Below are 12,198 nucleotides of genomic sequence, written 5' to 3'. Positions count from 1 at the left end.
AACTACATAATTTTGGAGTAACACAAAAGAGACACATGAGTAACTGTTGTAAAATTAAATGGATGGTGTAAAAATTCTTATTGATGCTAAATAATATTAATCCAAACAATTAACAATAAGATAAATAGAATACAATAAATAAAAATAGAGTAAGGAAAAATCTCACAAAGCTATATAATCACGCACGAGCGTTGTCCTTAAAGGTTGATTTCGTGCCTCTCGGAATGTATAACTTGGTGCGATCGGATCTCTTGACACACAACATCCCAGGATTAGACTATACCGTCTACCTTCGTTAAGGACGCACTTCCAGGTAACGAAGATCAAATGAACAACCCTTTGATAAAAAAAACAAAAATGAGGGACAAAAAGCCACACCAAAAAGGAAGACCAAAGTATATCACAATGGCTTAAAGAAAAAATTGTTGGACAAATGGAATATGGGTTTGATGATGATGTACAATTTGTTTGGAGCCGAAGAAGTTGTTGTATATACTTGTAGCCGTAGGTGGACTACATATATAGAAAAGCTTAAAAGACCATTAAAACAGGACTATTAAAACAAAATAAAAATCCAACGGTAAAGACTTTCAAGGCTCATGAGTTAATGACAATTAGTTAAAATCATAACTTGATTTTTTTCATAAAACCCATGAAAGTACTTAATGTCAAACGGTCAAAACGTAAGTTGAATTTTCCATTTAAAAAAAAAACCATGAAGATACTTAATGTCAAACGGTCAAAATGTAAATTGATTTTTCCATAAAACTCATGAATGCAATCTTAATGTCAAACGGTAAAAAAAAAATTAATGGGTAAATAATGACTAATGTTTGTAACATCGCAACAACTTTTAGTATCACTCGAGTCTGTATATGTGTCTCTCTCAAGAGTTTGAGAAACATGATTTTCAAAATTTGAAAAAACTTTACAAAAGACTCTTGAACTATTATGCGTTTTGAGAAGACTTATCAAATTTAAAAAATTCTCAATTTTATCTCTCGAGAATCTACCCTTCATTAATTGTTGACGTTAACTCCCACTAGAAACATTAAGAAGACCAAACTTCCCTTGGGTTTTTGTTGTTTTTTTTTTTAAAAAAAAAACTTTATTTTTTATTTTTAATTTGAAATTAAGATTAAATTTGAAATTTTTTTTATAAAAAAAATAGGGGTATAAAGGTAATTTTATCAATTTTAACATCCAAAAACTATCATAGTGATCCGTCGCACCAAATTAAAAGTTCGAAAATGAAATTAAGAGGTTTTTTAAAATTGAGAGGATTTTTTAAAAATCACGTAATAGTCCGGTGATCATTTCTTTTGTGAAATTTCTCTTAAAAATTTTATAGGGGCGTAAAATTCCGTCCATTTCTTGTTTGTTTTTCTAACTGACGTGGCATTGCCATGTCGGTGTATAAGCTTGTGTTCGTTCGCATCTCTTTTGCGCCCTAGCAAAACTTTGAAAACGTCGAACTCCATCGGAACCCAGTTTGTAATCAGCCACTTTTCACGCTTAATCTCTAAGGTTAGTGAATCTCAATTTTCTCAATTGTTGTTCTTTGCGCTGCTCTTCCTAGAAATTCCACAATAAAACGAAGATAAATCTATGGTTGTATTCCTCAAATTCCGCAGCTTTTTCTGTACAAAAGAATCCAAAAGATTGCAAAGCCTAAACCCATTTACCCCATTGACTAGATTTTGTCACTTTGAGTCGAAACCGGGCTTTAATCCTTCGGACCCATCATTGTCGTTAGCACCGAAAATTGCCCCAAATAATGTCGGAATTTTCTGGGATTTGGACAATAAACCACCGAAATCATTCCCACCATACGACGCCGCTGTCAAGCTGAAGGTTGCGGCGTCTTCTCTTGGGGTTGTTAGATACACGGTGGCCTATGCGAATCACCACACATTCAGGTATGTCCCGCAAGTTGTTAGGGAGCAAAGGAAAGAGAGGAAGGTGTTGAACCAGTTGGAGAATAGGGGTGTGATTAAGGCGGTTGAGCCACATCTTTGTCGAGTTTGTGGAAGGAAGTTTTACACGAATGAGAAGCTTGTGAATCATTTTAAGCAAATTCATGAGCGAGAGCAGATGAAGAGGGTGAATCAGATAGAGTCGGCGAGGGGGACGAGGAGAGTGAAGTTGGTGGGTAAGTATTCCATGAAGATGCAGAAGTATAAGAATGCTGTGAGGGATGTTTTGAACCCGAAGGTGGGGTATGGTTTAGCTGATGAGTTGAAGAGGGCAGGGTTTTTGGTTCGGTCCGTGTCGGATAAGCCACAAGCGGTCGATGTTGCGTTGAAGAATCATATGGTGGATATGATGGATAGGAGGAGAGCTGAGTGTATGGTTCTTGTGTCAGATGATTCGGATTTCGTGGATGTTTTGAAGGAGGCGAAGTTGAGATGTCTCAAGACGGTTGTTGTGGGGGATATGAATGATGGGGCTTTGAAGAGGGTTGCAGATGCCAGTTTTTCATGGACGGAAATTTTGATGGGAAAGGCTAAGAAGGAAGCAGTATCGGTTGTTGGGAAATGGAGGGACCGTGATGTTTTGAAGAGATTGGAGTGGACATACAACCCTGAGGTGGAGAAAGAGATATATGATTATGAGGATGAGGTTGTTGAGGATAGTGAAGATGATTGTGAAGGAACTGTTAGCGGTGTAGTTGATGATAATGTACATGAGGAGGATAGCAATGTTTGGTGGCAGCTGGATTCTGATGGTGATGTTATTTCTTCACAATCACTGAAGAGATTGGAGTAGACATACAATCCAGAGGTTGAAGATGATGATAATGTACATGAGGAGGATAGCAATGTTTGGTGGCAGCTAGATTCTGATGGTGATGTTGTTTCTTCACAATTACTGAAGAGGTTGAAGTGGACATACAATCCTGAGGTTGAAGAAAAACGTATGACTTTGAAGATGAGGTTGTTGCAGAGACTGAGGATAGGGGTGTTGAAGACTGTATGCCAAAAAGACAGCTGTGCTTGGTTCAATCTAGATTCTAATCCTGATTCGTTTTTTCAGTCATGTAGATGACTGTTGGTGGTTTTATATCTCGTAGAGTTTGCTATGTGGTAAGTTAACTTACTTTCTCTTGGCTAGCATTGATAAGATAGTGTACAAAGAGAATTGAAGAATTGGGTCGTCCATCATATTAATAAAATTTTATAGGGTCGTAAAATTCCGTCCATTTCACATTATAGACTTGCGAGCTCTAATATTAAGTCATGTGTATCACAAAATGATTGGGGTATCTAATAGTATGCCCACACTCCAGCCTATCTGTTGCATTAAAACTTTACAGAAAAATTGGGGTGTTGGGGGTGGGTTGTGGACTTCATTTTGAAGTATTCCGGAATTTATCATCTATTAAGCATACATCTTATTTTGCTACTTTCATGGTAACTGAGATCTCTAGAACTATCTGTTTGATCAACCCTTAAACAGCACTAGATACGTCATAAATGTATCTTGTTATTTGGCTCATGCACGATTTGGTCTTGTTATTTCTCCCTTGTATATCTCGGTTGTTTTCTAATGTTTTAATTGGAACTGAAGCCAGGAATTATACCATTTGAAGCAAATAAGAAAGCACAGCCTTTCCCAATCATACCAGATTCCCCTTTGAACAGCCTGTACCATACCAGTGGGAGCTGGAATTATATGTTGAAAAAGCTTTAGTAACATATCTAGTATGTCAATGTTGAAATCATATGATCAATTGTGTGGTGCCAGTAACAGTTAGTATGGCGCTGTGGTGTATATGGGGGAAGGGAAAATGGGTCTGTATGTGGTTGGGGTTGGGGTTAAAGGCTTTAAGTTTATTTGCATTATTCTTGATTTTGATGCTAACTCCAATATCCTGGATTTTCACCAAAATTTGTGTGCATTTCTCTCTATGCTTCTATTTCTTGCTAAGGTCATGGAATTTTATTTACTGTTTTTTTGATAAGAATGCTAAGGTCATGGAATTTAACCTGACACAAAATGCAGTTTCTCCTCTTGACTATTTACAAATGACTTGTCGTAGATGGTACTTTGAATGGAATGTCTCTGTATCTTTTACTGTGTTGGACCATTGTTTCCTAGTTTGAGTCTGGTAATATTTTCTTGTGATGTAACATGTGGGTGCACTGAAGTGTCCATAGGAATCTACTGCTTTTTTTTTTTTTTTTGATAAGTAATCGGTAGACTTTATTAAAAGTAGGCGCCCTAAAGTACACTGGGAGTATACAAAGAAGATCACCTAACTAGAAGGGGAAAAACGTACAAGGAAATCATCAAAGCTAAACGACACTGGAAAGACAAACGCTATAGTCCAAAGATACAAAGTATGGAAACAATAGGATAAAATGTCCTCAAAGGACCTCTCCAAGTCCTCGAAACACCTATTATTTCTCTCTCCATAAGCACCAAAAAAAAAAAAGTAGGCACCATCTTCCAGACCGCAGCACTCCCCCCCCTACCTGAAGACCACCAACAAGCCAGCAACTCGACGACCCTACCAGGCATCACCCACGATAACCCAAAGGGACCAAAAAAGGCACTCCACAGAGTAGACGCAACCTCACAATGCAGAAGAAGATGATCCACCGTCTCCTCGCTCTTCTTGCACATACAACATCTGTTTACAACAATCACATGTCGCTTCCTGAGATTATCTAAGGTCAGAATTTTGCCCCAAGCCACTGACCATGCAAAGAAAGCTGCCCTTGGAGGAGCCTGTGTCCGCAACACTCTTCCATGGAAACCTCCTCCCTTCCGAACAAGCCCATGAGAAAAAGAGAGACTTGACCGTGAAATAACCTCTTTTGGAGGGTGTCCACCATAATCTATCTTCAGACCCTCGACTCACCCTAGCTGCATGCAGCATCTGGAAGAAAGAGGTAAAGACATCCACCTCCCAGTCATGAGCCTCTCTAGAAAAACTCACATTCCATTGATTGGACCCACCTATCATTTCCAAGTTATTTGCAACTGAGGCCTCTTTCGCACAAGCAATACTAAAGAGAATCGGGAAAGCTATCCTGAGGGCTGTATCTCCACACCACCAATCATGCCAAAAGCTAACCCTAGTCCCATCCCCCACTACAAATCTCGTAAAGCCTTTGAAAGTATCCCACCCTTTCCTAATATTCTTCCATAGCCCCACCCCAAATGCTCTTCCAGGCTCAACAGAACACCACCCTCCCCATAAGCTTCCATACTTTGAATCTACCACCATTCTCCACCAAGCATCTCTCTCCGTCCCATATCGCCATAACCATTTTCCTAAAAGAGCGCGATTGAACACCAATAAATTCCTAATTCCCAACCCTCCTTCCTTGATCGGAGTGCAAACCTGCGACCACTTCACCAAGTGGTACTTAAACTCCTCACCTATCCCACCCCATAAGAAATTGCATTGAAGCTTCTCAATGCGCTTGGCAACACTCACCGGAATAGGGAATAAAGACAAGTAATAAGTGGGCAAGTTAGCGAGAGTGCTCTTGATAAGGGTGACCCTACCCCCCTTCGACAAATACACCCTTTTCCAACTGGCAAACCGATGTTCGATCTTCTCGATAACTCCATCCCAAATCTGCTTGGACTTATAAGAGCCTCCCAACGGGAGACCAAGATACTTCACTGGCAAAGTAACGGCCTCACACCCTAAAATACCAGCTAGCAACTCCACTTGCTCCACATTCCCCACCGGAATTAGCATCGACTTAGCCAAATTAACCTTCAAACCGGATGCAGCTTCAAACCACAAAAACACACTCCGCAAATAGCGTAACTGGGCGGGCCTAGCATTGCAAAAAATCAAGGTATCATCGGCAAATAAAAGATGAGAGACAATAGTATTGCCGACTTTGAAGCCTTCTACCAACCCCCCCTGAACCGCCGCAGAAATCATCCTACTCAAAGCCTCCATCACAAAAACAAACAACAAAGGAGAGAGGGGATCCCCTTGTCTCAAACCGCTGGAGCTGCTAAAAAAACCTTTAGGAGACCCATTTACCAGAATCGAAAACCGCACCGAGGATATGCAATGATGAATCCAAGAACACCATAAACCTCCAAAACCACACCTCCTTATCAAGTACATCAAAAAACTCCAGTTCACATGATCATAAGCTTTTTCCAAGTCCATTTTGCACATAACCCCTGGCTCCCCAGATCTCAGCCTACTACCAAGGCATTCATTAGCAATCAAGATGGGATCTAGAATCTGCCTACCTTTGATAAAAGCATTTTGCGACTTGGAGATGATCTTATCCAACACAACCTTCAATCTATTAGCTAAGACTTTGGCAATTATTTTGTAGATACCGCCCACAAGGCTAATAGGGCGGAAATCTTTAAGATTGATGGCACCGGGAATGTTTGGAATAAGCGAAATGAAAGAAGCATTGAAGCTCTTTACAAACCTTCCTCCGGCATGAAAAGCCCGAAACACCTTCATAATATCCTCCCTCACCACCTCCCAGCATGCTTGGAAGAAAGCCATAGAAAACCCATTGGGGCCCGGTGCCTTATTGCCATTCATCTTAAACACGACCTTTTTAACCTCTTCCTCTTCAAAATCTCTCTCCAACCAGCTGGCCTCCCCCTCCGAAATGGAATCGAAAGAAATACCATCAACCATGGGCCTCCAACTGTGCTTCTCAGCAAAGAGCTTTTGATAGAACTCAACAATATGCTCACTAATCTCGTCTTGATTGGAAGAAGGAATCTACTGCTTTTACTTACCATAGGAGTGCATAATATTCCTAGAATGAATAACCAACCAGACAAGATATTTATCATTTGGATAGGGCTTTCCTTCTCACTCAGTAACAGTCTTCTATGTACTGAGTACTTGTTATATCAATGCTTATTAGATGAGTGGAGGGATTTGCCACTGTATTTTTCAGTGGACCTTTATGACCAATCTTGACTTCTAGCTCCTATGGTCCCCTTTCATATTGTTTCTTGGTTTTGTAACTTCATTTCCTTAATCCAAATTAAACTGCTTTTCTAGTTGCTTTGAGATATAATCTTTGAGTCTAAATAGCAGTTGCCCACTCCCAATGTATTGTAGTTTATTGTACTTTTTACGCTTATCTACCCAATTAGACACCATGGGAGGGTACAGGGCTGCAGGGCAATTCTGTTACATGAATTAAATCTTCTAGTAAACTACTATCTTGAATTATTAAAGTCCATAGTGTGCTACAATACTTGAATAGCAGGGCTAAACTGTCTGAAAATCTGATAGTTTAAGCCTTTATTTAAGAGAATGTCTTGGGGCACAAAATGTTGATTTTTCTGTGTCATGCTCTGTACAGTTGTGGTAATAGAGAAGTTTAGAAAATGTCAAGATTTTTTAGTATTGAGATGTTGCCGTCCGTGCATGTTTTAAAGTTTACACACGAAAGCATTTCTGGTGAGCACATTTTGATTACATGGGTTAAGTTCTTCCCTTGTAAATTGTTGAATGTTCTCTGTTGTAGTCCTGACTGGTTTCCTTGAACATGCCAGACGGGACACCTTTGAATTTGAGTTTTTTCAAGCAGTGACTTGTACATTGATATTGCATGTGGTACCACAGTTGTGGGCTTCGAGTTGTCTGTGTGTGCTACCATGTGGATACAGGTACTTCATTTCTAAGCATCAAGGGTATTTTAAGTCTTGGAATTTCATGGACTTGTCCAGCAGTCTGACTTTTTGTTGTGTCGTGTCTTAAAGGGTAAATAAAGCATGAACTTTTTAAGTTGAACAATTAACGGAGTCCTTTTTATGCTCTCCACTCTATCAGCCAGGGATTAGGATCTCCAACAAATCCTTTGGAATTGCGGAATCTGAAATTGAAGATTCAGGCCGTCCGTTGCATTGAATGGCCTATAATATGCATTCAAAATTTTGACTATATCAAGTGCTCCAAAAAGTAAAGCCGAGCGCTCCATACATTCAGTTTCTTCTGCATGCCCCTCCTCTCCGTATGGTTTCTTCCGCCATAGTTGCCTCCATGGACGTTCATCCTTTGTGCCCTTGACACCCACACCCTCACCTGCTCATCCTCGCCCTTGGATGGTTCGGTCATGACCCATGGTGCCCGCTCCCACAAAGCTCAAAAAGGCGAAGAGACCAGTCCTTTGATCTCTGATGCGAACCTCAATCGACTTGCTTTGAGACCCAACAACAATATTGGAATACGGACCCAAGAAAGCTAAAATTCAGATTTTTTTGGATAGAAAACCCCAACCCAACGTTTACAAATAAAACGCGAACCAAAGGTATAACGAAACAACCATCGACCCAACGTTTATAAATGAAACGCGAACCGAAGGTATAAGGAAACAACCATCGACCCAACGTTTATGAATGAAACGCGAACCGAAGGTATATAAATTTGAACGCCACAAGGAAGAATCCTTGATAAGTTCACAAGTTTTTTAAAGAACCAAAAGAAGGCGCAAGCCTCACATTTTTTCTAATTTTCATTCATGATGTCCATTACAATTGAGTGCATGCTATTTATAAAGCATGGCTGAAAATATGACTACCTACTTGCTATGGAAAGGAAATTAAATTGGTTCCAACATTGGAAAGTAAATAAAGTAAAAAAGGACTAACTAATAAAAGCCTAAAATTAAGGTTGATTTAAGTCAATCAACCAATTAATTGGCATGTAATTTGGCAAGTCAATCATCCAATTAATTGGTATGTAATTGGAAAGTCAATCAGCCATAATCAATCATTAATTCATGCCATTGCTAAGGAAATTATGCGCAATCAGCTCCATCAATAGCTTTGATCAAATTTATTACGCCTTCATCTCCCTTTGGGCCAAGCTTGGAATGCCCCATTTTAGAATCAGCACAAATCTCTTGAATCAGCCCATTAAGTGCTTCTTTGATCTTCTTGGATCTTGCTCTAGTAATAGGCCCAACTGGAACATGCAATGAATCCTTTAATGGTGCTTGTTGATTCTCATCAATCTCGCTTGGCAGGGTCTTTTTATTTTTCTCGGTGATGCTTGTTCTTTATCAAGGGTTAGGCTTTGTGCTCGGTTCTCTAATCATCCTAATTTTTCAACTTACTTTCATATGGTTACCTGAGGGGAGCCACTAGATTTTTCCACTTTTCATTTTCTTGTTCGTGCTCTTTCTAGTGTCTCAGCTGTTTATGACCGAGTTTCGAAGTCTGGGTTCGGGGTCAATTGGTCTTTGAACAATAATCTAATGGGATTCTCTTTAGAAGGCAGGAACTTGAAAGAAGTACACCAACTGTTCGAGAAATTGCCTGATAAAGTTGTGGTTGAGGAGGTCTCAAATCTGGACTTGCCTGGTAATTCTCAAAATGTTTTAATCCTTTCTTGCAATTGGGGGTTGTTAGTGCATCTTTATCGTGTTTGCTGTACGTCAAAAAATATTTACTGTATAGAATCGTTTTTGTGCTAAGCTTGCTATGTTGAGTTGTCTTGGAATTCTTTGGGTAGACTTCATTTGCTGTTCTGGTAATAAAAATGTCAGATATGCTTGTCTTTTAATTTTCTTGTCTCCTTTGATACATAGATCAGAAATTTGCATTGAGAAAGGAATACAGTTACTGTATTTTCATGTTAGGTTGGATGATCTATATATGTAATAAGTATTAAAGTCTATCAAGTGTCCCATTATAATTTTCTTATATCTTCTCCAGTGCAATTTTGCAGCATGGAGTTTGGATACACTTTTGAGTGTTAATGTGTTCGAAGTTGTCGTCGTACATTTGATGTATTGTGCACTGGAGTTAAGACATTGAAGAAAGGCAAATCATCTGCTCCACATTCACTCTAAGTTGAACAAATGGTCAACTTTCCAATTTTCAAATGTTTTAAGAAAAACTCACTATTTTTATCAACCTTTGCATGCACATTATGTGATGTTCTCTGCAATCACGACTAATTTGGGTGTGGGTTTATGCCTGTTGTGAGTATACCACAGAAGGTAACCTATGAAAAAAATCGTTTATTGTTTGCACTGATAATATCAAATCATAAGATCAATTTCAATTGATTCAAACATATGTTCACCTAGTAGGCATAATACGTCTAAGTCATGGCCCTGACTTTACAAAATGAATATACATCTTAATTTTATCTATTGTCAAGAGAAATGAATGCAAAAGCAACATAATTTCCAACGCAAAAATGTCCTCATTTGAACAACACCAACCCACGAAGACTCTAAAAAGCTACAGTCAACACCACCGCTCAAACTCGCACCACCTCATCGAGCCTTAATTTGTTTTTCACATGACGATAGAAAAATCAATATCATGAACATGTTTTCAAAATCAAAGTAGAATTTTCAAATTTTTAAGAAAATGCTAAACATCCTAAGGAAGCCTAGAATTTTCACTCAAAAGGAAATTTCTTTATCCATTAGATTTATAAAAAATAAAAAAAATAAAAAATAAAAACATTGTGGATGTAAGCTCTACTCAGTCAAGTTGTCTTAAAAATCATTAGTTTTTGAGAAAAATATAAAAATGCCCTCAAACTATCAGTCATTTCCGTTATAGTCTCCTAATATTCAAAAAATGATAAAGTAGCACTTAAACTACCAAACAGTTGCATTTTGACTACTCCGTTAGTCATTATCGTTAAATAGGATGAAAAATTCAAAGCTGTCTTTTTTAAGGTTAAGTTACTAAAATGCCCTTATGAAAAAAAAAATCAATTAAAAAATTGCCCCCCAAAAACGACGTCATTTTGAGGAATTTTGGAAAAAATATATATATAAAATACCCCCAAAACGACGTCGTTTTGAGGAAAAAAAAAAAAAAATTGTGGTTAGTGGTGGCTCACTGGCCACCCCATAGGCCATGGGGTGGCCGGCGAGCCACCCCTAACCATAGATTTTTTTTTTTTTCCTCAAGACGATGCCGTTTTGGAGTGCATTTTTTTAATTGATTTTTTTTTTTTTTTTTTTTTTTGGGGTCCAAAATTCTTCAAAATGACATCATTTTTTAGGGGCATTTTTTTAATTGATTTTTTTTTTTTTTTTTAAATGGCATTTTAATAACTTAATCTCAAAAAAAGACGTCATTTTGCATTTTTCACCCAATTTGACAATGTTGACTAACGGAGTTGTCAAATTACAACTTTTTGATAGTTTGAGGGGCTACTTTATCATTTTCTGAACATTAAGGGGCTAAAACGGAAATGACTAATAGTTTGAGGGGCTTTTTTATTTTTTTCCCTTAGTTTTTTATATTTTTTATATTTTTATAAATATTATTATTATTATTATTATTATTATTTTGACATGTCTACACAAGAAAAGAAGGAGAGGGGATTCGAACTAGTGACCTCCGTTTCATGAGGCGTGACCACAACCGATTGAGCTACCACTTGGAAACAACAAATATTACTATTATTATGGGCGTCTTCAATTCATTAGTTGAATAAATGCTCTTTCTTGATTGAAAATCATGAATTGAATAAACCCAAAAGAAACTGCAAGTATGTCCTGCAATTTTCACAAAACAAAATTTCTCTATACAAACGGAAATAACCAAATACATTCAGTAGGGACACAAATCCTATCAATCGTACATTCAATTTCACATCCAATACCAAATACATTCACTCTATTGTTCTAAAGCTCAACTCATTCACAGGGCTCAAAATTGATGTAATGCTGTGAGAGATTCTTACTAAATGGGTTTCCCCAAGACACTCCAGGAGAAAAAATGTAGAAAATTCACAGGGCTCTATTAGCAATTCATCTGACAAACCTCGTGTGCAAAACACTACAATTCTCTTATCTTTCTTTGCCGTTACTCTATGAAAATGTAGGAATCCAAAAGTCATCCCAAAGAATGTGCTCAATCGCTTTCTGCCATCGAGGCGTTGGACTACTTCTTAAACCTCCAACAACACCATTGTATTCATCTCACAATGTATACATTTTTTTGGAAGGATTGCTAGCAGAAGCAAGAGAGATAACTAATGGGGAGCTTAAGAAATTCTATTACAGGGGTATAATAAGCTCAGAAAGATATGAACATACCATCATCAATGGAATACCCTATGTGTTTGGCCTCCTGTCATGTGTACTGAAATTCTGATCAAAGATGAGGAGCTCTATCCAATCAAGTAGCAAGTGAGAAACTAAAACCAACACAACAACATTTAGGGACTAAATTATCATATACATTATACAATGCCTT

General features: G+C 38.1%; 1 protein-coding gene across 3 annotated transcripts; it reads left to right on the top strand.

The window, feature by feature from the left end:
- Positions 1-1,426: 1,426 nt before the first annotated feature.
- LOC132176419 (uncharacterized) lies at positions 1,427-8,121 on the top strand. Of its 3 annotated transcripts, XM_059588612.1 has the most exons (4): positions 1,427-3,086; positions 3,571-3,704; positions 7,519-7,632; positions 7,796-8,121. In XM_059588612.1, the coding sequence occupies exon 1, from the start codon at positions 1,609-1,611 to the stop codon at positions 2,767-2,769; it is 1,161 nt and encodes a 386-aa protein (XP_059444595.1). In that variant the 5' UTR covers positions 1,427-1,608; the 3' UTR covers positions 2,770-3,086; positions 3,571-3,704; positions 7,519-7,632; positions 7,796-8,121. The 3 variants fall into 3 exon arrangements, with proteins under 3 accessions (XP_059444595.1, XP_059444597.1, XP_059444596.1); XM_059588614.1 differs by lacking the exons at positions 3,571-3,704; positions 7,519-7,632; XM_059588613.1 differs by lacking the exons at positions 3,571-3,704; positions 7,796-8,121 and having other exon boundaries at positions 7,519-7,780.
- Positions 8,122-12,198: the final 4,077 nt, after the last annotated feature.

The sequence above is a fragment of the Corylus avellana genome, chromosome ca3, assembly GCF_901000735.1.
Source record: "Corylus avellana chromosome ca3, CavTom2PMs-1.0".
Taxonomy (NCBI): Eukaryota; Viridiplantae; Streptophyta; class Magnoliopsida; order Fagales; family Betulaceae; genus Corylus; species Corylus avellana.
This window is presented reverse-complemented; position numbering and strand designations above follow the sequence as displayed.

What these genes read in the sequence shown, in the direction of transcription:
- LOC132176419 (XM_059588614.1), top strand. Translation starts at nt 1,609, where the DNA reads ATGGTTGTATTCCTCAAATTCCGCAGCTTTTTCTGTACAAAAGAATCC.